The sequence below is a fragment of the Salvia hispanica genome, chromosome 2 (assembly GCF_029641045.1).
Source record: "Salvia hispanica isolate PSC_SH4W2 chromosome 2, Shi_PSC_v1, whole genome shotgun sequence".
NCBI classification, from domain to species: Eukaryota; Viridiplantae; Streptophyta; class Magnoliopsida; order Lamiales; family Lamiaceae; genus Salvia; species Salvia hispanica.
This window is the reverse complement of record NC_142693.1, coordinates 36,414,244-36,441,644: the sequence shown is the minus strand read 5'-3', so window position 1 is coordinate 36,441,644 and position 27,401 is coordinate 36,414,244. Positions and strand designations below refer to the sequence as shown.

Here is a 27,401-nt window from a genome sequence, read left to right as displayed (position 1 = left end):
AGGTATTTCTAATGTACGTGCCCGGTTGATAGAGAAATATTTTTATCGTAATTTCCAATATGAACACTGCGTCCAACATGCAACTTGTGATTGGCCGGAAAACACCCTTTCTGTTGTTGCATTAATATTCTATTTTCATAGATTTCTTGAACTGCTTTCGTACGAAGTTTTGTTAAAGTATCTATAACTGCTTCTGGTTTTCTATAATGTCCCCTCTTGAGAGCCAACTATTCTTCACAATCTATGCATTGATGTTGGACTTGTTTCCCATCTGTTTGATCAATTCTTTTGATGTATGTTAACGAAATGATCAAGTGATGATTTGTTTAACAACATACAAAACTTACTGAAATGAAGAAAACGATTAGGAAAAATACTTGAGAGGTGTTAGTATATGATCAAAAGATTTGAAACTGCAAGATTTATTGTATAACATAAACTAGCAAATGTCTAGTTTGATGTATCAGTATCACACATCTCTTGCCAGGCCGGAAAGATCAACTTCTCCATTGGGAATAGCTTCTTTTGGAGGGGAATTCTCAATAGGAATACTGTGTCTCTCAGATGGGGGAAACTCTTTATCGAATCCGCCTGGGATACCAATTGAACTGAAGAAATCATTTTTCACCTCTTCAGCAGCTTCAAAAAATCTGTTCATGCTACCAAATAAGCTGCGTTCAATAGCCTCAATGTCACTGCGTAGCCCAGGGAAAGGAATCGATTCAGGTTCTGTGGACTTGAATGAAAATGAGCCTTTAACCATTTGGTCTGTGACATCTTCCTCAGTGTACTCTTTGTTAGACTCTACCATCTCTGTCGGCCTGTGCAAAAGCACCAAATGCAATCAGCCAACAATTGAATGGCAGTAGGAAGTGTAACTCATACCTCAACAGAAATCATATATCATCGTCGATGTAATTAGGTGAAATATATACATAAAATGTGATGTGAGCTTCAACAGTTAAATTGAGCATCATGCTTAACCAAATCTTAACATAAAAACTATCCAAGTTGCAATGCAACAAATGCAACTTTGAGATATCTTAATAGAATAATAATTAATCTACCAATTGTAAGTAAATCAATCAATCACTCTTTGGAGAAATTGTTACTTTCTTAATAAAATGAGTTCTCTTTACTCTTGGCACTAGAGCTAGAGAAATCTGTGAAAAGGTAATTTAAAATTTGAACCTTAGTTCCGAATCAGAACACTATTTTGCAAAAGGAATGCTATAGGACATGAATCAATCTCCAAAAGCTTGTCAGTTTTCTCCCTTTTTCCCTATGATTTTCTGTTACTCTGCTGCTAATATGGACATAGTGTACTATGAAATCTAATTCCACTGTCTAAGACTCTAAGTTTATAGAGTTTGATTTTAAAGGAATCATTTCTAACATTGTTATGATTTGATTACCATTTTCTACTTGATTACCTCCCAACCCCTGCCATCACATCCTCCTCATCCTTGCACAACAACTTCAAATTTTCAATATTTGTTTACACTTTGAACCAACCCTACAGAAGTTCTCTTAGGTAATTGTAACTACTCAATCATGAAGTAATTTTTATTGACAATGCTCATGAAAAACACTGTACTGCCCCATCAAGCATATATTATCTCAGAAATAAAACTATGGCCAAACTCAAGAGTCCTTTTATTTCTTTCATTTTCTCCTTCTTCTTCTTTTCTAAGGTTCAGCGCAGCGCAGTAAATCTAACACCAGTTCTTCCCTATTATTCAAATTCTATGGAGACTTTTTCAATCTTTCAGAGTAGCAAACCTTAATGAGTTACCTCATAAATTCCTATAATCATGCTTACGAACATGGATAAACATACAATATTTCCAGCGGCCAAGGGATAATATACAGAAATTTAACACCCTAGTTTTTGAAAAAAGGAATTAACAACAACGAACAGTTTGCACAAAATCGAATCCGCGATTGGCTGAAATTAATTACCTTCCAACGCAGTCCTTGAAAATCTGTTCGGTCTTCTCGCATTTGCGCACGAATTTACCAGGCTCGACTTCCTCGGTGCGGCACTGCGATCTCACCACCTTCCGCGTGGCGCAGCGGTCGCTATCATCAGCGCCGCCAGAGGAGCGGTGGAACTCGCTGACGTCGCCGGAGGAAGAGGAATTGTAGCCGAAATCGCCGTTCTTCGATAGCCAACCCATCGTTGATGATAGCCTAAATTGTTGCAGGTTGCGAGGGTTTTCACTTTTTTTGTGATAGCGTCAATTTTGTGGACAAGTCTATTTGCAAAGGCGGTCGTGTGATTATTTTATTACTTGTCTCTATATTTTTACATCTTGAAAAAAGTCGGTATATTTTTTTTTTATGTATGTATTCTTCAAATAGGAATATTTAAGTTAGTAGTAGTATAATTTTCAGAGTAATAAACCTTTACTAATAATTAAATTTTTTTAAATGAATAAACTCTAATTAACCATATTTAGGTAGTACTCCCTTCGTTCCATAGTAATGAAGACGTTTCTTTTCAGCACGATAATTAATAAAAACTATGTTAGGTGAGTTAAGTAGAGGGAGAATAACGTGAAAAATGAAAAATGTAGAGAGATGAAGAGAGAAAAAAGTAGGTGTTGAAAAATGTGTTGATTTTTACTAAAAAGTGATATAACTCTATTACTATGGAATGTACCAAAATGACAAAATGACTCTATTACTATGGATCGGAGGGAGTACCAAAGTTCAGTTTAACGGAATTCTCAAATTTATACATTTTTTGGTAATTAAATAACACATCAACTGACCAACGGGTCGCAGCACAGAGTTGTGGTGACCATGAGGTCACGGGTTCAAACCCCGCCACCTGCTGGGAGACTTTCGGCCTTAATCCGCAAGCCCGGTCGAACAGGATTAGTCGGATTAGTTCGGTATAAAACAAAAAAAATAACACATCAACTATTAAAACTTTGTTATTTGAAGAGTTAAAGTGGTGTAATACATGTAAAAATCATAAAGATGAAAGATTGACAATCTCAAAAGGGAATAATCCAATTTTTATTCAGATAAACACTTGAATTTAGAAAATGGGAAGTAAAAAGAGGAATATGTTTTCATTTTGATTGATCTATTTCCTCCATATACATTATCTGAGTAATGGTAAATGAAGGGCAAAGCAGCAAAATCTATGTTTTTTATTTTTTGTTACATTTTCAAGATTGTGATTCATGGATGGTTGCAATTGAAAAGCACTGCTCTTAGAATTAGATCTCTCAACATTGCTATCACTTGTCTCCCTTCTCAACCTGAAAATAATTTACAAAAAATGCTCATAAAAAGTTTAATCATTTATTGATAGAAATGAGAGAAAATGATTATGATTATGATACCTGGAAGCATGATTCTCCAAAATGATGGTTGGTTCAACTGAAGTGGAGCTTCGACTGATTTGATCATTCTCTAAATTAGTTTCACTTCTCTGCTGCTTGAATATGGCAATCACATTTTCTAATGTTAGCAGAGCCTTCTCTACCTCCCCACTGATACGAACCTCCTTCCTCGTTTCGTCTCTGCAACCTTCTGTTGTTTCGTCTCTACGACCTTCTTCCTCGCCACCACTGCAGCAACCATCACTTGAACCATATGCTGATTTCAAGCTGCAATCATCCAACATTTCGCCTCCTTCGGATTTTTCAAGCTCGTTTCTCTTGGCCTCTGAGTCGACAGCATTTTCATCTTCTTCTCTACGTTGCATGCTAAATGTGCTCCTCTTGTCACATTTTGCAACTGCTGAGTTATCAGGATCAAGAGCCTGACGGATACGAGCATAAAGTGGATCCTTCAAAGCCTCGCAGAACTTCTGATCGCCTTTAGAAACTGAAGCAACTTCCTGTGATGTCTCAATAAAGCAAGCGTAAGATGGTTTGGGCATTCTTGCATAATCCAAAATGCTCTAACGGATTGTTACCGACATTTTTGTAGAGCTTGAAACCACTGCCTGCAAGCTGCCTTGAGACGAAGTTGAGGAACGAGGGAGGAACAAAGTCTAGTTTGATATCCATGTTTGCTATCGTCCTGTACCAATGCGACAACTTCAGATTTTGTCGAACTAGAAGCTTATTTATAAAAGTCACTCCAAACATTAGGTATAAACTTACCGGAAGTAACTCCTCTCTGCAGTCACCTTCTGCAATGCAAACCCTCCCACAACATCTATCCTCACCAATTCCTCTTCCTTAGGTATCCCATCTCTCGTGAATCCATGACTATGTCTGTCGATTTTCTCTGAGTCGGAGATCTGCTTGATAGATTCACATTATCTTTATCATCTCAGGGTAGTTAAGGTAGCTTCAGGTCAATGCAAAATACAACAAGATTTCATGGTTTACCGAGTTGAGGAGCACCACCATTAGATCGTCCTGGAAGTACTCGAATGCAAAATAATGAATCACGGCCTCTCTGCTTGATAGTGGCCATGAAACCTTCATCCTTTCTTCCACGTAAACAAGTTAATATATAGGCTTGCAGTCGGATCAAGCAGTAAGGAAGTTCGTGTGAGCATTGTTACCTCACTAGTGATATCTGTTCGCCAGGTCCAACTCTCTGCAGACAACGCGAGGAAATGACTTTGAAACTCGGAATGGCAGTTTGAGGCCACCTTGCAGAGCGAAAAAATAAAATGCTAGTTTAGTTCTACATTCTATCGTTTATACATACATACATAAATAGTCGAATGCATTAGTTACCATTTGCTGTAGAGGCCAGACTCCCATGAAATACACATACCTGTTACAGATGGAAAACTTGGTCAAAAAATAGCTACAATGAATAAAACAGAATCAGATATCCAAGAAACAGTATGAAACTTCTCACAAACATCAAGTGGCCCATCCACGTAGCCCTCGACAAGAAGAGTGTGAAGCGGAGTTCCTTCAGGTCCTTCCCGATACATGACCCTAAATTCTTCAGTGTCATGTTTTACCTACAAAGTGAAGAGAATAATCAGTGCCTAACAGAATAAACTTCACAAACTGAGGCAAAATTGGATGATGGCAGTAGAATCATATTGGTAGCAAGCATACTTTCCAGGAAGAATTCAATCTGTCAGAATCAGCAGTACTCCTCAGCATGCCAAGAAAATTGGACAACTCATTGCTTCTCCTCTCAATCACATTCTCAATGCATCCTGCAAAGCGCGTTTTTACTCATCATGTTAAGTAGCAGTACTAGAATGTTAGGCACATTCAAGGAAACTGTGTAAATAGGTAACCTTCAAGCTGGAGATCTGAATATTGCAAGATTTGATTCCTCACTAGAGTTTGAAGCTTTTCGTGGTTTGTCAAATCGGGCGAGGCTAGTGTCGTGTCCATCTTGCTTCTGTAATCTGATATAGTACCTTTCCCATCCATATTTGCATTCCAAGAAATGAAAGATTATTTTATATGCAGTGAAACGCGGTGGAGGCTGGAATGAAGGCTGCCGCTGGAGAATGATCAGCAAACAAGCAGAAAACAGTATTGAGACTGAAGAAAACAAAAGGAAAGAACAGACTCAAGACTATAAGAGATAACTCAAGACAGGTAAGGATAAGCTACAGATAAGTATTGACAATTATCCTAACTAATCCACAGATGATGCCATTCATCATTTTTCCTCTTAATCTTTTGGACCAATGCCATTCAATTGATGTAATAGTAACATAGACACAAATATATACAGAGATGTAGAGTGCAATCTGAGACAATTCCAAGGAAGCTTTCTTGAACACAAAAATTGCATACAGATTTTGAGGTGTGTGTGCATTATTACCACATACAAAAGTTCATTTCTTCTACGGATCAAATCATCCAAGCTGTGTGAATGTTGCCAAAAATTACATCTTTTTAACAAAAATTCACACAGAAACCAAGCCCACAATCTCAAATTCACTCTTATTACAACTTCACCCACAAACACACACGAATCAAAACCAAATGCATCAGGAAATGGTCTTACATTTGAAACAAAACCCAGCTGGTATTTGGAGTTGAACAAAATCTAGGATTTGATTTTGACAGAAAGAGTTGCAGATCTCAAAACAAAAAGGAAGGAGACAGCTTCAGCTGATTGGGGCCCTTTTCTTGAACGTGACGAAATTCAACAATGCTGCATTTTTTCACTCCTCCAAAATCCAAGAAATAAAACAAAGCCAAACATATAAAAATATTCAGCTGTATGTGTGTGGTGTGTGCGTGTCATTCTGTTTAGCCATATATAAGAAATTAATTAGTTGGTGAGGGTGTAGAATTACCGCTCCGAAATCATCATCACTAATCAAGTCCAATAAATGCATTCATTGATTAGTCCCATATATTCTTCATGGCTAACCACTTCAGAGTTGAAGTTGTACTTGCATAATTAAGACATTCCGACTTGGTTAAAGCATGTCTTAGTCAGACTGCTCTTCTTTTTTAATTCAAGGTCAACTTAATCCCAGTATTGTTCCAGCTGTTTAGAGAAAGGAACAAAATTGTTGTACCAATGCTGATAGCTCTTTTTATCTTTCTTGTTATACTTTTTGTGTTCATAAATGACTAATAAATAATCACATGTGGGATACGTCAGTTGTAAATGTAGCAAAGCTAACCGACCAACTAAAATGATATCATCACGAACACGCAAAGTAGGGAAGCTAATTCGTGTCATTCAGGTTATAAATTTTCACCCTACGTTTTTTTTTTTTTTTTTCTTACCTATTTCTCCATATCCAAAAAAAAAAAAATCACCTTAGCTTTATAAAGAGTTAATTGCCTATAAAATCTAAAAGTTTGGTCAAATTCTGGTTTGTTCTATAATGATTATTTTCCGGCCAAATTCGACGCTAAAATGGTACACGCATGTAAAATCTGGTGATGCCAATGAATAGTGCTTTAAATATGTATTGATGTGACGACATAGATGGCAAAACGACATCATTGAGTCTAATTAACTAAAAATATATAAATAAAATAAAATAAATTTAGGAACAATTGAGAATTTTGAAACTTCATGATTTGTCATGCAAATTTTGAAAAGTGTGGGATAAACAAGAATTTGGTCTATCTTCATAATTTTATAGACGACTAACCTCTATATATTTGTCAAGCTATTTGGGTCAACTTACGGATTTCGGGTTAAATTGTCGTTCCTGATCACAAGCATATTAATTGGTCCTTACAGATATAATCTGGAGCTGAATTTCATGGCAACATTTTAGTTCAATTTAACAAATATTATAAATATTGCTTGTAATTTTCTCCATTATTCACTCAATATTTCGAGTAAAAGTATCGATGAACTAAAATTGCAGTGTATTACCAAAGGCCAAAGCTGATTTAGTATTAAAGGATTGAATGAGAATGAAGCTAGCTAATGTATTTAATTATTTATTGAGAAAAAATTATAAGTGTTGTTAAATTAGCTTTAAACTAAAAATTCACCTACAATTAGTTAAGAATTTTGACTTCAGCTACTAAGTAAAGTGGCCATGATATTCAAAATTTAGGCTATACTATTATTTAACAACCACCCTTAAATGGTTAGGCGTCATATTAGGTCTGGTTCCATTTTTAAAAAGTAAAATAACTAATGATAACAATACTGGGTATATGTCACAATAATATATCCACATAATGATGTATTTTACCCTATGATAGTGGCGTATTAGGTCTGGTTCCATTTTCAAATAGACAAATAACTAATAATAACAATCCTGGGCATATGTCATAATAATGTATCCACATATTAATGTATTTTACCCTATGATAGTATATTCATTTATGGCGACCATAAATCATACACAAATAAATAATCTATATTGATTCAAAATTCCTTAAGGGGGATAGTTTTTCTATTGATCCTTATTCCTTTTTAAAAAAACAAATACTCGCCTAAAACAGTTACTAATACTATAAGTACTTATTAACTAAACTTTGTTTTGTTGTAGATAATTTCTTCCATATATTTATGTAAATATTCAATATATGCCACAAGTAGGTGAAGCACGTTAGGGGAATACAAAAAGTGGATTTAAAAACTATTTAGAAAAAACAGTTGAAATAGTTGTGGCAAAATTGGACAGCTCACTCATTTCATATTTGAAAGCACATTAAATACAAGCATCTCACCTCATCCAAAAAAATTCAACCATTTGCTGGGTCTAGTATGACATTATTAGCCACCACCTGTTTTAAAATACAACCATTTGTTGATAAACCTCAAAACAAAGTTAAAGTTTCATTAGCCACCACCTGTCTTCAAATTTTGATTGCAGAAAAATGCAGCAGCAGAAAGCAGATGATCAACTTGAATTTGGAGCAGTTTGACTTGTGAACTAATTGAATGCAGCTGATTCTTGGCTTCGGGATCTGTTCTTGCGATCCCAAACGGGAGTGGTCTCGATGAGTGTATGAGGAACAAGGCGCTTCTCTCTTTTAGTAAGCTTGCGGAAGTTGTGCACCTTCAACTTAGCTATCTCCGCCTCCTCGTCTGCAGTTATCTCTCTTACCACCACGGTCAGCCGACACCTTGCTCTCTCTCTTATGCCTGATCTACCCTTGGCATGGTATGATACCCTCTTCAGATGGGTTCCCTTGCCAACAAATGCCTCCGCTGCATAACGACCAAATAAGAAGCAGTGCGGTGGAGTGAAGAATTTGAAACAAGAGAAAACATGAATATTACCAACAAGAAGGCGGTCAGCATCAAGTCCGTGATTGTGTGTTGCATTGGCGCGAACTGAATGTATAACCTGGTATACAGTTTTAGCCGCTCTCTTCACTGTCACTTGCAACTGCAACAGGGCGTCTTCAACACGCATTCCGCGGACCAATGCAGCCACCAAATTTAACTTCTTAGGACTCTGAAACACACCAACATGTTAAGATGTGAACATAAGGTAAAGATCCATAAAATTGCATTTAAAAACGGAACCATCACTTCAATACCTATACAGGTTCCTTGTGTACAATTCCTAGATTCCCACTTATGGCTAGGTCCATAACTCCATATGAAAAAAAATTTATAAACAACTTTATTTATTAAAAAAAGGCACCCAGTTAGCAAGGATGCTGTAAGCTAACATAGCTTGATGCTCGCTATTTGTCAACAAAACAGTTATATTAGTTAGCTTTAGTTCCAAGCAGTTGACAATTTAATCTACGACGTGGAAGTTATAAGGGACTGTTAACACCTGAATTCCCAAGAATAAATCAAGTAATTAAACTGCAAAGCAGTATAGTATAGTGCAAGAATCCGTGTTCAAATTAGAATTGAAATCTTCAGTTCACATATAAGAACTGTGGAATGAAAAATAGCTAGCCTCTACATGACTCAATACTAAATTTTCAAACACTAATTAAAGGCAAAACTTATTAACACCTCCGAAAATGAAAATCAAACCAAAGTGTAATAGCTAATTTATTTACCAATTTAGATAAACAAATAACCATTTCATACTGATACCACTACTCTAGATGCAAACAAAGTCCAGGAAATTAATCAAAAAATTTAAAATCTAAAACAATATGGTCCAGGATTTCAATGATCTAAGTTTGCAATTGCTCGGAAACAGGTGGAGGAGGAGGCTTTACCATCTTTATTCCCTTCAAAACTGCTTGAACCTTTTCTGCTTTAGAAATGGCCCTTTGAGTTTCAGTATTTCCAGTTCCAGTACTTGATGGTAAAGCTGGTATTAAGGGTGAAGATGTAGGAGTTCCTTCGGCAGCGAGCAAGCTCCTTGAACTACTGAATCCCTGTTCAAAGGAAGTCAAGTTACCAACAGGGATAAAGTAAGTACAGAGTGGTGGATTGCTAACTAGCTATTTGAAGAATACGAACCAAGAAACATAGTAAATACAGTTATACAGTTACATTACATGTTAATAATCAATTTAGGACCCATTCACTTCAGGATTTCGAGGGATATATCATCAGTTCATCACAGTTATGAGTGGGATGAATTGTCCAAATTCCCTGCCAAAACTGTTAAATTTATGGTCTTTACCATTTTAACTAAAGATACTTATTACGTAGCACTAAATTATTCACATAAAGTAAGGATGGGATCATTCATTATAAGATAATTCAACAATATACATGTCATCCCATTCCCATCCCATCCAAAAAAAAGTGGGTATCTTAAAAGATACCGGAAAACAAATGGAGTAATATGACTACTTGTTCTTAAAAATGTTATCAACTCTCTAATAAACACTGAAACTTGTTAAACTTAATAGAATGTAGAATTCTCTTACAGAAACATTTAGAACAAAAAAGCAGGCATTGTAAGTTACCAATTTCTGGGTATATAGAGATGGTGATGTTGAGACAGGTGGAAACAATGAGTTACGGAGGCTAGTCAAGGAGGGAAGTGCACCTGAGAAGGTTAGATATGAAGAATTTTAATAAACATAATGGACAGCTTAGAAGATTATTTTTGTTTAATGTAGTCGCTATTATCACGCTGCAATTGAATTCATCAATAGGTGTGGATGCCTATTACCAGACACACGTGAATCCTTTGCTTGATTGAAAGTGCTGAATGAAGCACCGCGGCTGCATTCATATCTCTTTGCAACCTGACGCACTAGCGACTGCAGATGCCGCTGCCAACCCGCCATAATCTAGGTAAACAGACTCTCTACAATCAAGACTTCCCCCACTAGAAATATCAAATTACCTACAAAACAAAGATTAACAACAAATGTCAAAAAACCCTAAATCAGAATCAAAAGCAGTTAACTAAGAACTATCAGAACATGAAATCAATTTCAACTATCAACGAAGAAAGTAACAAGCATTCCACAATGGATAACCTATCCACGAGTAGTATCATTTTCCAATAAAATGGACAAATAGCATTTCATCGAGCACATTGCAACATTTTAAAGCGAAATGGATAAGTGATAAAAACCGAGAAATTATAGAAATAGAGGGTGAAGAGAAATACAGCTAAACCATTACTGTGAATTAAAATTTGAGAAGAGAGATCGATGAGGAATTTGAAAAAAAAGAGAGCAGAACCTGCACGTAAAACCCAGCCGAAGAGAAATGTGGAGAAGAAGATGCGAAAAGTTTGTGATTAATGGGTTGTGTTTTGAGAGTTGGGCCTCCAAAATGAATTGGGCCTTTAGAATTCAGTTTCAGAAAATTTGCATAATCACAACATAAGTATTTTTAGTTTTACTATCCGTTTGAGTTTATGATCATTTTTTTTTTATTTTGCCATTTTCAAATTTTGATGTCACGAATTTCAATCTATCACGTAGTCATCAAAATATACACTACAAGATAGTATTGAATATCAATTTGTACTTACTACTATATTTGTTGCAGGTAAAGTTTTTTTTGTTTCTATTGAGACACGTCATTTAGTTTTTCCTCAAGCAGTATATTTTATGGACTAAGTCTTTTAGTATAATTTTGTAGCAAGTCAAAAAATAAATTCACATGGTATATGAAAAGGACTAACAAAAGCATAATAATAATAATAATAATAATAATAATAATAATAAAAATTACCTATCATACACATATCCACATGCTCGACAACTAAATCATACTCCATGAAGTTGTGTAACGTGTGCCTTATACTTAAAGATATGAGTATTTTTATTCCTAATGCATTTTTTTTGGATGGAGGGAGTAAAAGATAGGGTTACATAAATTCTAATGCATTTTTCAAATAAATACCTAAATATTAGTAGTATATATTTTTTATATAATAATTATTTTAAAATATTATTTATATTATTAATTACGTTCGACTCCACGAGCTATAATCATGGATCCGTCATTGCAACTAGATATGTCATTCATGCAAACCCAATCGGGTTATTAGGGTATTGGTCATAAATTTCAGCTCTGCCCTTCGGGTTTTGGGCTAACGCAGGGTCTAAAAGCTTATAAAAAAATAATTTTGATATTTTTTTTGATGATCCTCACATATATAGTATAAATCATTTATTATAATATTTATTTATTTACATTTTTCACTAAATATTCCTCCTTAATTTCTTAAAGTTTTCTTAAAGTTTATTCACGGAGTATATTTTTGCCCCTCTCTACACAAATTCAAGACTCCGCCCCTGATTTGCCATAACTGTCTGTTTCTTCATCATTGGAGTAACTTGATGGTGAATAATGAATAATTGAATATCATGTTGGTGTGTTTAGAAGTTCCTTAGGCTTTTAGGTTAATGTTTTACTATTCACACTAAACCGGACCCGAACTAATAACATTCCTCAAAGCCATTCTGAACCCAATCCGAACCAATGGTCACGCTTATCTCGAACCATACTGAAACGGTGAAACCTAATTACACTTCACTGAAATAAATTTGGATTGATTTTATTTTGTAGCACATACATCGGAGTTGATGTCATTCTAATGGACTCATTCTAATATACATTCACACACAAGTCACACCTATGTAGGCAGCAACGTGGCAGAATTTGTCTAAGTAATTCCATTTAAATGTTATTCCCTCCGCCCCATTGAAGATGACTCATTTTCCTTTTTTGGTTTGTCCCAACTAAGATGACCCATTATTTGAAATGGAAACATATTTATCTCTATTTTATTCCCTCTCTCTTACTTTACTCTCCCCTCTTAACACACAAAATATAACTGCATAAAATCCCGTGCCACCCAAGAAATGGGTCATCTTCCTTGGGACGGAGGGAGTGCAATCCTAATTGGTTTGTTAGCCACTTTCTGTCGTTTTGCATACCAAAAATTATGTTTATATGCATAACAACAAATAATTATTTCATATTGTGTACAACGGTATGAGGTGATGTACTACGGTAGGACAAATTATACTAAAAATTAAAACTTAATTAAGATAATTTTTAATTAAGAACAAAATCTAACACGTAAACTCGTAGGGACCTTTGAGAATCCATTGTTTATGGAGCTACCTATGTGAAGCTAAATCTAATTCCCATATTTAAAGTTTTTCTTTAATTAGTCGTTATGCTTGAATTAGTCGTTATGCTTTCGTCGATGACTAATGAGTTAAGTTTCTAGGAAAATCAGTTTAAAGCATCCCCATCTTTCTGCAAACCCTTTTATATTAATTTTAAGTGACGAATTCATGATATATAAATTTCTCACCATTTTTCCAAATTTAAACTAGAACTTGAATCTTGGTCAAAACAAAAAATATGATCATTAATAGTGTGTATGGACCCACATTGCATTACTATAGCTTATCTTATAACACGATCCGATAAAAAATCATCTTCAAGAAGAAACGAGTAATCACGTAAATTGGAGAACTCGTACAATCCTCACAGTAATCTGCCTGCTGCAAAATAGGACGCGAATAATCGTCATAGATCGGATGATCCATACTTGTAGCACCAAACTAAGTTTTATTGTCTTCCAATCGTATGAGAGATTTGTAACAAGGTTCTGAATACCAACCGATACAAGTAAGCATCTAGTTCATAGACTAAAATTCATAAAAATATAAAAAAGAACGCAAATAAAAAATTTCGTTGATTCTCTATTGAATTCCGGAAAACCACATAATATCAAATTAATCCAACCACATAATATCAAATCAATCCAACCACCTAATTAACTACATCAAGAAATTACTAGTACTATATACAATGGACTAATTGACACACAAACAAAAATTAAAAGGTTAAAAAACCTAACAATCAAAATAACAACTACTCCTTAAACTAATAAATAAAAGACTACTAACCAATATATGGATTGAGTATTAAACATGGTCCTCCCCCCAAAAAGGGAAGGGTGGTTGTTATCTCCACGACTAAACTTGTCTCTAGCGGTTGTACCTAATAGAAAAGCCCCAAATCCTAGTCATCCATATCTATATATGTATATATCATTACCCAAATTTCTTTATTTCAAGAAACTACCTCAAATAAAAAAAACAAATGTCAAGCATGTGCAGTTTCTTTTTTGCATTATATATGGCCTCAAATGACCCACTTCCAACCATCACCAATTTCAACATGAGACCATCATACTCACAAAGATTCCGTACACACAAATTTGTGATTCCTGTTCGAGGAGCCATCAAGAGACGAATCTTTTCCATTATATTTTTACGACTATGCCCACGTAAATATGTTTTTCGTTTGTACTAGATTCTTTTCTCTCTCTCTTTCTACCATATGGAGTATCTTTTAATATATGGTGTTTGATGTGATGAACCTTAAATATATATGGTATTTGTTGTGATGGATTAGTCCTTGTTAAGACCACGTTGTAATCAACATTTAGACATCCAAAGCATCGTCTTTTTATTTTATTGAATCTGTTTTATTTGAATTTTTAATGATACTATTCTTGTTACCATAATTTTTGAATTGATTGTTTTCATAGCAATTGCAACTAACAAATACCGATTGCATAAACGAGTATGAGGCCACATATAGTGCTTATCTTTAAGTTTATAACGTTAAAATACTACTGAGTAACACGATTTCCACATCGACAAATGAATTTTGTTGAATAAAAATCATAACGTCGTGTGACGAAGTTATTCGAATGAAGTAAAAACACAAGAGACAAGGTGGGATTGGGCAAATGGTAGATTTGTCCTCTCGTTAGGGCGTTTACTTGAAAATGCCATGCCGTTTAGGTAATTACCATTTAGTATTGCACATTGATTCAATTGTTTCAGTAAAATGTCATGCAAAAAAAATATTGTGATCGAAATGTCGATAGAATAAAACCAACCCTTTATCCGATTAAACCTGATTAGAAACGAGCATGGTGGGTTAATTCTTGGGTATGAAACGATCGGTGAAGTATAATTTACTTGATAAGATATTTTCCCTCCAAATAATACTAGTACTTTATTAGAAGTTCAAATCACCCACAAGTATGAGATAGATAAAGAATAGTTATTAATTTTAAAAAGTAGTATTGTGACATTATTACTTTATTAGTCATTCGGCTTACACATAAATAGCGTTCCTAATAGAGTTTTTTTAAGAGGTTCAAAATTTTAAACTCGCTCGCATTCACTTACAGTGCACACCAATTTGAGTTACACACTGACACTCACAGTCACACTGAAATTAATTTATATAGGTGATCCCAATTTGGAGTTAGATAGTATTTAACATAACATGTGTAACACAATAGATGACTAAAAAAATTTAAACAAGTAAATTTAAATTTAGTGCTTAACCGCGCTTCTCCCTCTCTCGGCCGAAACCATCACAAGACTTAAACCCATAATCATATCTATTTCCTTTCCATCTTTAATATACTTAAGTTCATTGGAAGGTGAAGAATGCTGGTGGTTAAATTTGTTATTGAAAACCTAAACTTTTGATGTAAAAATTTCCAAATTTCAGTTTCATGAACATGGATCATCAAATAATACAAGAAACTTACCGTTAAATATCTCCAACCTATGTTGGATTTTGTACTTGAATCAGACGCATGAAAACTGCACTGGTTGTCTGGTTCTTAAGTTAGATATAAGTTAGAAAACAATTCACAAGTTTGATCTTTTCGGGATATTCTCAAGCAACTTGTTTTTTACAATAAATCCAAAAAAAATGTACTCCCTCTGTTCACAAATAGTATGAACTATATTTCATTTTTTCCTCCATAAAGAGTATAAACTTTCTAATTTTGAAAAATTCAAGCAACTACTACCTCTACACATCATTTTATTTACCACTTATACTATTACTATTAACAATTATACCGTTATAATAATGCGGACCTCACTCCCCACTAACATTATTTCCACTATCCTTTCTCTCTCCCCTTATTTATTAAAATCCGTGTTGAGCTCAAAGTTCTTACACTTTAGGGCAGAGGGAGTAGTAAGTAACTGCAAATTCTAAAATATTCAATTTGACTATTGCGATAGATTGCTTCTAAACCACCGCTCAACGCAGCGGCGACCGGTTTTGGCAGACGGCAACAATCGGGAAAGAGAAAAGAGAGTAAGACAGAGCGAAATCGTTTGAGATAGAGGACCGAGCAGCGGGGGCGGGCTGACAACGACGGACTCCCACGGTGGTGGAGTACAGCAGTCAGCAGCGCTGCCACGGAGCAGACGGCAGTTACCGGCGGCGGTGACGGTGCTGCAGTGTTGGGATAGGTCTCTAATGTTGAGAAGGAAGAAAGAAGTAGGCGCTGGAGTTCTCTGAATGTGTGAACAAATTTGAAGCAAGAGAGAAACAGATCGGGAGATGATGTTTTTTTAAAATTTGTTGGTCCTTGTCTTTAGTTAAAGCTTTGGGCCAGCAAATTAATAAGGATTTATGGGGTGGAATTTGTGAATTCATGGGCCAGATTACAAATTAAAAAATTCAAGGTGACGAAGGCTTTTCACACATGCTATTCTAGAACGGGATAGAAAGACAAGATAAGGTTTTAAACGAACAAGGTGGACTTTTCGAACTAAAGTATTTTCAGGAGCTTTCAATTCAATATATCAATTTGAGCATCATTTTAAGTGACGAGATGTCTTATAAGTGTGACTGCTATTATTTAATTTCCAAGCATGATATGACGTACTCCCTCCGTTCTGCAGTAGTTGAGTCGTTTCATTTTCTGCACTCATTTTGGAAAAAAGATAATAAATAGTTAAAAGTGGAGAATGAGTAAAGTAAGAGAGAGAATAATGTAGAGAAGATTCTTATCTAAGTTATTCTCCTTCTTACTTTACTCTTTCTCTACTCTAACTATTTATTACTCCCTCCGTCCCGCTTAAGATGACACGTTTTCCTTTTTAGTTTGTCCCAACTAAGATGACACATTTCCTTTTTTGATAACTTTCTCTCTCCAATTAATACACTCAACCACTTTTTCTCACTCCTATTAAAATATTCATCTTTCTTTATCTCTCTACTTTAATACTTACACACACCTTCTCTCTCTCCAGTTAAACACTTTAACCAAAACTCCTAAAATCCCGTGCCGGCTGAGCAATGTGTCATCTTAGCCGGGACGGAGGGAGTATTATTTATTCAAAACGAGTGCAGAAAATGAAACAACTCAACTAACGCTGAACAGAGATAGTATGTGTTTAAGGTGAAAGTTATGTTATGTGACGCCATGCGTTGATTTATTATAAATTGTTTGACTTTGTCGATATGATGTGATTTGATGCTCACCTTGACCGAAATATGATTTATGTTCAAATACGTTCTATGAGAAAAGTAAAGCTGCAAAGATTATGTCATGTCATGTTTTTGTTTTGAGTAAATGTCCTACTAGACCTATTCCAATCGAATTAGGGTTTGACTAGGGAGTGAGTCCCTACTCAGGCTAGTGTACACCGATGGGGACTGTGAGCCGTCTTTTGGGTCGGCCGGTCCAGTGATCGAGTTTGTGGCAAAATTCTCGTTCGATGATGTTGATGTTGATGCTGATGTTGATGATGATGATATTGATGATGATAGTTTTACAGATGAGTGTAATCGATTTCAGGTCCTAGCAAGGGTGCGTCCCTACTCGGACTAGTGTACACGATATGGAACCGTGAATCATCGGATGGGTTGGCCAGTTTTTTTTTTTTTCTCATGGAAGATGGCCACCTTTCACGGTATCGGAAAGAACAATATGACTATTTCTTAAATAACTCAAGGAAAAATGGTTGTGTTTTAGAAATGATGTGGAAAAAGGACTTAAAGATGGAGTCGAAAGTTTATGCTTTATGAAATGTTTTTAGTGTTTCTCGGTTTTTTAAAGTGAGACCTGAGATTCACTCAACGATAGCTTGACATAATTGTTTTTATTAAAATGTTTTGGCATGAGTCCACTAATTGCATCAAGTACTCAGCCTTGCATGTGTTTTCTCTATATGTTGTGACCAACGCAGTGGGTGTTGAGTATGAAAGCGACGAAGATGACAAATAAAATGTTCTGAATATATTATGACTTCATACATAATATTATTCTTCTCTCGAACGCTTCCGCTAAATCGTATTTCTTTGAGTTCACGTAATGTTGAGATATTATTCCTTTTGAGTTGTTTATGTTGAGCTGATACTCTGATTTATTCATATTATTTCGAGTTCTGGCTGAATTGCGATGATGGTTAAACTGTGACGTTTTTCCCTTTTTTATCGCTTTTTAAAACCCTAATCGCGATCAACCGTGTCTTCTATCTTTAGAAAATACGGTTGCGACAATGCTTATTTTTGGAACAGTTATGTAAGTTTAATTGAAAAGATCTAAATTCACGTCCGGACATGGAGGTTGAAGCTTTGATTATGATATAGTGTCAAACAATATCAGATTATTATATTAAGTTATTATTTTTAATAGTTGTAGGATTTTATTTTTGTTATTAATTGATTCATCTATATCCACAGTTGGACGATAGTTAAAATATGAGATCTATAAGGAATATATAAGATGATAAATATAGCTTGAAAGAAGTATTCAAGTGAAAATAAGGTAAGTATATAAAAGAAAATTTAGAAGATTTGATAATACATCCATATATATAGGCAAGCCTCATATATTCTAGAATTCTCCACTATTTTATTTTATATTCTATATATCTAAATTTTTTTATATAAAAATCTAAATATGTTATTATATAATCTTTATATAGAATTCTATATAATTTTATATCTACATAATTATTCTACTATATAATTGTAGAAAATTTTACTGTAGATATTTCTATTTTAATATAAAATTATTAAGTCAAAAATTAATATTCAAAATAGATACGTATGTAAATGTAAAGAGATTGGTAAAAATAAAAGTATAATAATATTTCCTTGGAATAAAAAATACTAGTACCAAAATAGTAAACAATCACGAAATAGTGATAAGGCTCTTTCAATATTATTACATCAAAGTCAGAGTCGTGTAAAGATATTTTTATACAATCGCGTTTCATACTATTGCATAATTCATGAATTAAATTTGTAGTTTGCATTAAATTTTGGAGCATCCACAATGGTGCTCTTGCCATCAAAAAAGACTTTCAATGATATTGCATCAAATATTAGAGCATCTACATCGGTGCTCTTATCGACGGCAAGAGCACAAGCGCATCTCTGGTTGACCGTTGGTTTATCATTTTTTAATTTAAAAATTTGAAAAAATCTGAAAAATTCAGATTTAATAAAAAAAAATGTTTTCTCATTTCCCAATAAAATTCATTTTTACCACACTTTTAATTTATTTTTTCATTATTTTTAGCCCGAAATTCACACTTTCATCAATAAATACCTTCATTTTCAACACAAAAAATCGCACTACACCAAACAATTCTCTCAATCTCAATTTTTAGGATTTTAATTATGTAATTTTTATTTTTTTAGAATTTTAATTATGTAATTTTTAATTTTTAGTAATTTGAATAGTATTTCGGATATTTTCAATGCATTTTAATATGTGGAAATGTTTTTAGTAATTAAAATATTTAAATTGAATAATAGAATGGTAAGACCCTTAAATGGTGTAAGAGCATCCGCAGTGGGACAGATGTCCGGTGGACATTCCTACGGACTTCCCAAAAACACCTCCTTCCACGTCATAAGGACCTCCCACTACACTGCTACGGACATCCCACTGCACAGTGGCTGACATCCCCAAGAACATCCACAATAATAAAAATTCACAAACTCACCAATTAACAATTACGGAATTAAAATTTCAACACGAGTACGGGAAAAATGCAACTATTTAATTTTTAAAAAAGCATACATATTTAAATTTTTAAAAATATACATAGTTCACCAAAAAAAAATATCCCAAACCAAAAAACGATTCAAACAAAGTACATGTTATGCGTTGAATCTATATAGTTTGCCGCTAGCCGAACCAGGGTCTCACGGAGTGCCCCGATCTGACGGTATGATATGTTTTTGTTTTAGGCCTTCATTTTCAACGCTAATACATGCGTTGGAGTTTTTTTAAAAAGTCATATATATAGAGTTTGCAACGAGTCGTACATATAGAGTTTTTTTTTAAAAAAAATCAAAAATCGGGACGTCCGTCGGGACACCGCAATGGCGGACGTCCCCGGAATGCCGCGGAACTTCGGTGTCCGCATCGCTCGTCCGCGTCCGCCCCCCCGTTGCCTGATGGCGAACATTCAGCATGCCGGTCGGACGTCCGCCGGGTAATCCGTCGCTGCAGATGCTCTAAGAGCATACTCTTGCGAAAGAATATGGACGTGAGTGTTCTGCTCTTGTGGAAGAACATGGATGCGAGTGGTGTGCTCTTGCAGAAGAGTAGCAGAAGAGTAGAGAATTAAAAATGATAAATGTGGATTGGGCCACATCCTATGTTCTTAAGCATGGATGGGAATGCTATTTAAAAATACTTTTTAAAAAGTAAAGAACGCATTTGATATTAGTACTACTTAATTTAGAGACTAAATTTGTAGTTATGGAGAATTAATAAGTAAACTGGATTCGGTAATATAATTGGCTGACAATCATGCGAAACATTGCCGACCAGGGTGCGCTCATCTACTTTACTTAGGTCTCAGCCTTAACCACTATCACAAAAGCATAATCCGGCTATATATATTTCTTTTAATCTTTACTTCTCCAAAACGGTGAATTTTTGTTACTGAACAACCAAAAAATTTCCCATATTTGAACAGTGATGAAAACTTGTAAAAATTTCCTACTTTAATGATTATGGATCATGAAATAATAAAGATATTTTACCGTTAATTAGCACGGTGTATTGGATTTTGCTAAGACTTGCTGGGTGATTCGTGAATTTGCATAAACTAAGGAAATTGGCGTTGATGATTTGTGTCTGAAGAGATAGAAATGAATTTGCAAGGTTTGTTATTGGCAGAGTTTTGTGACTCTGGATGAAGTAAATGCGTATTTGCAGAATATCTCACTCACAAGTCACAGCCAAGTAATAGTATTCTGTATTCTTCAGGTATCAATCCATTTATCCCTTTCTATTAATATTAATTACCAAGTTCATGTAAATGCATAAATTTATGATGAACCATTTCAACAAAATTAGTCATTATCCGAGGACTGAGAGACTACAAAAGTTATACTCTCAAAGATAAAATGTTGTTGTTTTATTTCGGATGAGTATTTGTTAGTTTTAGGAAGAAATGTATCCTACATATAATATCATTACATTTTACTTTTACTTTCTGTATTGCTTCATATGAATATAATTTTTTGATCTGTGCCAGGGTTACCTGGATTTTGCTAGCACGAGTCGAAGTCTAAATCAAGAAACTGAAAACCTGCTTGATGAAAAATATACCGATGATCAAAATTAAAAGTTGTAAACTTGTAGTAACTCTGTCATAGTGTTATCAACAGATAGGAGTGGCAAAACAGTGCCATTTTTATCTCATCAGTGTCACACATCACTCCTTCTTATCGTGCGTGGTAAACGAGTCGAGCCTTGTGATTTGCAGACAAATTGTACATGGAAATATAGTCACTCACATAGCATATCAATGTTGTTTGATTTGTGCATTCTTAGAGTATGCACTTGCTTGTGATATCTCATATCAATTGGACAATGAATAGTTGAAATGTTTGGTTTGTGGATGCAAATATACATGGTCAATTGAATCCAGCTCATTTCTGCATCATTCTTATCTGGGTCTCCATCGTTTCCTTAACCCTAGTTTGAGTAAGGACATAGGAATTGAAAATTGAGTAAACTGGATTTTTTTATTTATTTAATTTTTTTTTTGTATTTTAGTGCATGTCGCAAGATGTTATATTAGATATGATCATCTTAGAAGATGCTGCTCAATCTTAGCACTAAGCGGATTAAACAAAGTATGTTCGGCTACATTTATTATAGTTATATCATGGGATGACTCGGCTTTTATATTACTCCTATCTTTTTTAAATATGAATTCATGCATTTTTATATGAAAGACATGGTAGTTTGAACATAACTTTTTATGACATCACATTTTAGCTAGTCCATGCTACATTCATCCAACAAAATTAGTTGCATAAACTAATTAGAAAGTTTTTCATAATATATTACTCAATTTTTATTTTTCACTCTTACTTTATTCATTTTATCTCGTTCTCTCTAATACTTCATCAATTTCATTAAAACTTGTATTGTCGTGTCGATATACACCAACAAGATTATTTATTTTTGTAAACGGAGAGAGAATGTATCATGCATGGCTCCACATAATTCACACGCATCCCAAATTTATCAATAAACGCTAAAATCCAATGTGAATTCTACATTTTCCATGCGTGGTCACTATCTTTTCTTGTCCATGTTATGGTTGGATGGGGCAATTAATAGACGAAAGACAAAGAAAAAGGATTTTTCCAGTTCCCAAGACTGGGGCTAAACGTCAAATGCACGATGTGTAGAAATTTCATGATAACAAATAAGATATATTTTTAATTTTATTAATAAAGTAAATTGAAGTTACATTTAAGTTAAACATCTTTGAAACAATAGAGATAAAATGTCTTTATTCATCAATACCTCAGTAGGCTCACACATTCACATTTCTTTCAAACTTTAAATCATATGCTAGCAAATACCTACAACTGATACTCTAAATCATATCTTCATTTGAGTTTTGTATTTCTATCTTTTTTAATATTATTCTCTGATTAATATATCTTATGATTATGATTTGGCATATTAAAACATATGAATGAAAATTACTGAAAATTTGAAAATAATGTGAGTGTAATAATTAAATAAAGTGTGGGTTCACTTACCCAAATGAAAAAAGCAACGTGATTGATCAAATTTGAAATTAAATAAAATGACAAAATGCCCCCCTAGCTACCACCCACTACGCCTAGCAGTGTGATATAGGCGACATGTAATGCAGCTGCTGGACGCACTACACGGTTATCCCCAACTAGCCCCCAACCATTTGACCAGTCTTGTACTGGTTCCGGCCCCGCACTCGCCACCCACAAAGGGTCGGGATAGGCCCACACCATCAATTCCACGGCCCACGTGTTCTGATCCCGTTAACGATTGTGTTAGTGGTGTTTTACGGCCGGATATAATATGACCAAATAATACTCGTATTTTTTGCATTAAATCTCGGACCATAAATTAGTCTTTACAAATTTTGTGATTGAGCTACATGCATGTTCACATATGAAGGTTCTAAGCTGTAAAGAAACCTTTGATTATTGCTAAGGCCCAAATGTCGTTTTCTCTCAACGGCAGAAATTTTCAGTCATCACCCTCTACCACATGTTTTAATTATCCCCACTTCCCACCATTTCAAGCAATATATACTTGTATATTTCGTATATCTATAGAAAGAGATTTGAGAAAATAATTTTCATGTTAAAGTCAATTGTCCAGCTTTCCAGTCACAATATTCATGCTAAGGCATGGTAATCAAAACTAGCAACTTGCTAGCTAATAATTAAATATTTTGAGTTATTACTTGCTTCCTCACAACAACCCCCATTTAACGCTCAACCTATTTCTCACAAATTTACATTTAGGAGGAAATGATATGCCACTATATATGCATAGCTTGAACATGATTCTACAATGAAAACATATACATTCATTAATTTAGATTGATATAACGATTTTCCGATATTCTTACCGCAATAATAGTTAATAGTAGTACTTTATGATCTTAATTTTATCATTTCTTAATTTATGCCCAAATTATAGAAATATTTGGTGTTTATTTGTAGAGATTTGATAGTATGTTGGAGAATGAGTATAAACTAAAACGGCGTGATTTATTTTTTTCTTTCCATTCAAGTTGACTAAGATGAGTTTAAAATAAACCCCATAATACTAAATGTGATGTGACTTCCAAGTTGAGGACAAAATCTACAATACGATGCATGAAGTTATATAAATGTAGAGAACGATATATTATTTCAAGCCCAAAAAATTAAATAGATTTAAAATTCCTAATCGCCACAAAACAAAATTAAGTGTTTTATAGTTAACTTGCTAATCGAATATATGGAATGGATAGTGACTGCCACAAAAATTAACTAAATTTTTTAATTAACATTTCATTTTCAAGTAGGGGCCGGGGGTATCTCATCCTTACAAAAAACGTTAACATGTGAGCGATTTAAAGATTTACTATAAAATTAAACATTCAATTAGACCATGCCATATTGATGTGAAAAGTAAAGAAATAAAGAAATAAATACTGACCCATTATGGTCACGCCCCACTCTCAAATTTGACACTTTCCACTCGTGGTCATAGATGATCTGAAAAATGATGAAGGTATGCAACATGTGGAAACACCATCACAAAGAATATTGACAAGTAGTATTGTATTTGTAGATATATACATATTCTAGTGCATCTAGTGAAACCGTAATCTTAAATTGTTTGATCTCTACAATAATTTTCAAGCTCAAAAATCCTTCTTTTTGGCTATATATTGTGATTATAAGTTGAGTTGATGCTTTCACCCTTTTTTGTTACTCCCTATTTTATCAGTAGTCAACAACTGCTGATTGATGTCATTGAGTTCCCAAATTTGATACTGTACTAAATTTTTTACCCAATAAAGAGTTTAATATGGAGTAGTACTTAAATTTCTTATTAACCTACAAATATGGTACGAATTTGATAACAAAATTATAACGACTAATTAGATAATGATGAGCCGATGACGCCACAAATTACGTAACAACTATAATTGGGGATAAATACCGTACACATATTAATATATTATGTTGGTTGTTGATCCCCTTAGAGCACTCCCAATGGAGTTCCCTTATTTCTCCCTTATTTCTCCCTAACTCCTGCCACATCAGCGCCACATCAGCATCACATTTTATCCCCAGTTTTTAGCCAACCCCTACAATGGTTTCTCCCTTATTTCTCCCTTATTTCTCCCTAACTCAACATTTCATTTTTACATCATCACTAATTTAATTGTTTTATTTTTATATATAATAAAGCTAGCTTATTTAATTTATAAAGATAAATCAAATAAATAGTAATAAAGTTCGTTGTATTAAACACGGGTACACATTACAACGAAGAAAATTAAAAAAAAAAAAAGTACACGAATGGAAATAAAAAATCAAAAAAAAAATTCAAAGAAAAAAAAATTCAAGGGCGGTGGGCGCGGTTTCTATTTGCCCACAATTCTTCGATGATATCGTGTTGTAGTGCTTGATGGGCCTCCTTCTGGTGTATGTCCATGAACGCCTGGAACCGTTCATGTTCGTTGTGCGGTACACCCTGGCGGGCGGACTCGGTTGAGACACCGTGACTCGATGATGCAACACTTGGGTCGTTGGTGACGTCGAGGACGCCTTCGTGTTCATCTTCGATGATCATGTTATGCATGATGATGCACGCATACATGATATCGGCAATATCCCCCTGGTAGAAAAAGCGCGTCGGACCCTTTACCAGTGCAAATCGCGATTGGAGCACCCCAAATGCCCTCTCCACATCCTTGCGCGCAGACTCTTGCGCTCGGGCAAAATACCTTCTTCTATCTCCGAGTGGGCATCTGATCGTCTTCAGAAACACGGGCCATTGCGGATAGATGCCGTCAGCCAGGTAGTACCCCATGTTATGCACATTGCCATTGGCCGTGAATTCGATGGAGGGGCCTAATCCGTTGATCCGCTCGTTGAAAAGGGGCGAGGAATTGAGAACATTTAGGTCGTTGTTCGACCCGGCTATACCAAAATAAGCATGCCAAATCCAAAGCCGTTGGTCGGCAACGGCTTCAAGAATGATGGTGGGATGCGTACCTTTGTAGCCGGTAGTAAACTGGCCTCGCCACGCGGTTGGGCAGTTCTTCCACTGCCAGTGCATACAGTCGATGCTGCCGAGCATCCCCGGAAAGCCGTGGGTCCTCCAGTGCCAATCCAGTAGGAACTGGCAGTCAGCTGCGTCCGGCGAGCGAAGGTAGTGCTCCCCAAATATCTCTCGCACGCCCTGACAGAAATTCTTCAGGCACTCGTTGCCAGTCGTCTCGCCGCATTGCAGATACTCATCGAACATGTCGGCGGACCCTCCATATGCCAACTGCCGGATGGCAACAGTGCATTTCTGTAGGGGCGATAGTCCGGGCTTCCCTGCTGCGTCTCGCTGGAGCCGGAACTCGGGGTAACGCGCGGACAACGCATTAACAATGCGCAGGAAGAGGGAGCGGCGCATTCTGAACCGGCGACGAAATACATCTGCCGGATAACGTGGTTCCTCCGCGAAATAATCGGCGAACAGCCGATCGTGCGCACCAGTGTGGTTGCGAGGGATGTATCGGCGCCGCCGGCGGATTGGCCGTTGGGGGGGTGGCTGCTGCATTCGAGCGATCTCGCTTTGTATGCAGCGGGAGATATAGTTGTTGATTGGGTTGTTGGCGAAACCCGCTACATCCCATCCGGTGGGAGCGGGAGGTACCTCTTCTTCGGAAGAAGAATGTGATATTTCCTCGTCGGACTGAGCACGAGACGATGAATCAGAACTCATTTAATAAAGATGGAGAGAAAAAAGATTGAAAATTTGTGTGAATGAAGTTTGTGGGTGATGAATGGAGGAAGAGGATGAAATATTTATAGGGGTGGGATAAAATAGCCGTTCGGCCAAAAAAAAAAAAAAAAATTTTAAAAATCGCCGATTATCGCCGAGCGTCGCCCACAGTGGCCGGCGATCGCTCGGCGATAATCCGGCGATAAATCGCCACTCGGCGAAGCAACGGTAACATTATCGCCGAATTATCGCCGACTTCGCCACAATGGCCGGCGATAATTCGGCGATAATCGGCGATTTATCGCCGAGAATTCGCCACCTCCATTGGGAGTGCTCTTACATATCTAATTGCAATGTTTGTATAATCTACGAGTCCTGTTTTACTAAAAGAAATATTGCACGCAATTTTTGATATGATAATGGCACGTATTCATGATTTAGTCCCCAAATTAATTGTTTTCATTATTAGCCCTCTCAAAATGACTCATCTTGCTTTTCCTTTAAGCACCAGCTTAAATCATGATTAGTACATTGAATTATATTTCAACACATATCAAAAAGTTAAGCCGCTTTGGAACAACCGCCAGTATTAATCAACTTAAACATACTTAAATTATCCAAAAGTTAGAAATTTGCACTTTGTCGTGTGTATAAAATACTACTCCATATTAGTATCCCTATACATATCATATAAATATATATAATTAATATATTATTGTAACCAATAATAATTCAATAAATGCACTAGATATACATAATCAGATTGTTTAGTTCACAAATCAAATAATTAAAAGATGATTGCTATGTAGGAATTTTAGATTTGGAGAGAAGTAGCCCTAAAATCAAGGCTGGATTACCCAAACTATCTCAACAAACAAACGAATCAAGCTTCAAAATCCAGATTTTCGTTGACCCAATTTGCAACAAAGTCAACTTCCAGATTTTCACGCCGTCTCTCTCTCTCTCTGACCAAAACACTTTATACTCGCAGAGTCCCACACGAACT

At 35.4% G+C, this 27,401-nt stretch overlaps 3 protein-coding genes across 5 annotated transcripts; all 3 read right to left on the bottom strand.

Moving 5' to 3' along the window:
• Window positions 1–364: 364 nt before the first annotated feature.
• On the bottom strand, window positions 365–2,266 carry LOC125205144 (Mal d 1-associated protein). The gene is made up of 2 exons (XM_048103967.2): window positions 1,963–2,266; window positions 365–821 (listed from the first exon to the last, which is right to left on the bottom strand). The coding sequence occupies exons 1-2, from the start codon at window positions 2,178–2,180 to the stop codon at window positions 470–472; spliced, it is 570 nt and encodes a 189-aa protein (XP_047959924.1). The 5' UTR covers window positions 2,181–2,266; the 3' UTR covers window positions 365–469.
• A 663-nt stretch (window positions 2,267–2,929) lies between these two features.
• Window positions 2,930–6,467, bottom strand: LOC125201849 (uncharacterized). 3 transcript variants are annotated; one of them, XM_089064063.1, is made up of 11 exons: window positions 5,965–6,467; window positions 5,240–5,492; window positions 5,052–5,155; window positions 4,843–4,951; window positions 4,716–4,755; window positions 4,538–4,627; window positions 4,359–4,458; window positions 4,128–4,267; window positions 3,942–4,044; window positions 3,360–3,859; window positions 2,930–3,275 (listed from the first exon to the last, which is right to left on the bottom strand). In XM_089064063.1, the coding sequence occupies exons 2-11, from the start codon at window positions 5,376–5,378 to the stop codon at window positions 3,116–3,118; spliced, it is 1,485 nt and encodes a 494-aa protein (XP_088920189.1). In that variant the 5' UTR covers window positions 5,379–5,492; window positions 5,965–6,467; the 3' UTR covers window positions 2,930–3,115. The 3 variants fall into 3 exon arrangements, with proteins under 3 accessions (XP_088920189.1, XP_047956072.1, XP_088920190.1); XM_048100115.2 differs by having other exon boundaries at window positions 5,240–5,451; window positions 5,965–6,466; XM_089064064.1 differs by lacking the exon at window positions 5,965–6,467 and having other exon boundaries at window positions 4,359–4,451; window positions 4,847–4,951; window positions 5,240–5,273.
• Window positions 6,468–8,115: 1,648 nt separating this feature from the next.
• LOC125196056 (uncharacterized) lies at window positions 8,116–11,015 on the bottom strand. The gene is made up of 6 exons (XM_048094526.2): window positions 10,937–11,015; window positions 10,490–10,666; window positions 10,281–10,363; window positions 9,579–9,740; window positions 8,671–8,848; window positions 8,116–8,598 (listed from the first exon to the last, which is right to left on the bottom strand). The coding sequence occupies exons 2-6, from the start codon at window positions 10,605–10,607 to the stop codon at window positions 8,321–8,323; spliced, it is 819 nt and encodes a 272-aa protein (XP_047950483.1). The 5' UTR covers window positions 10,608–10,666; window positions 10,937–11,015; the 3' UTR covers window positions 8,116–8,320.
• Window positions 11,016–27,401: the final 16,386 nt, after the last annotated feature.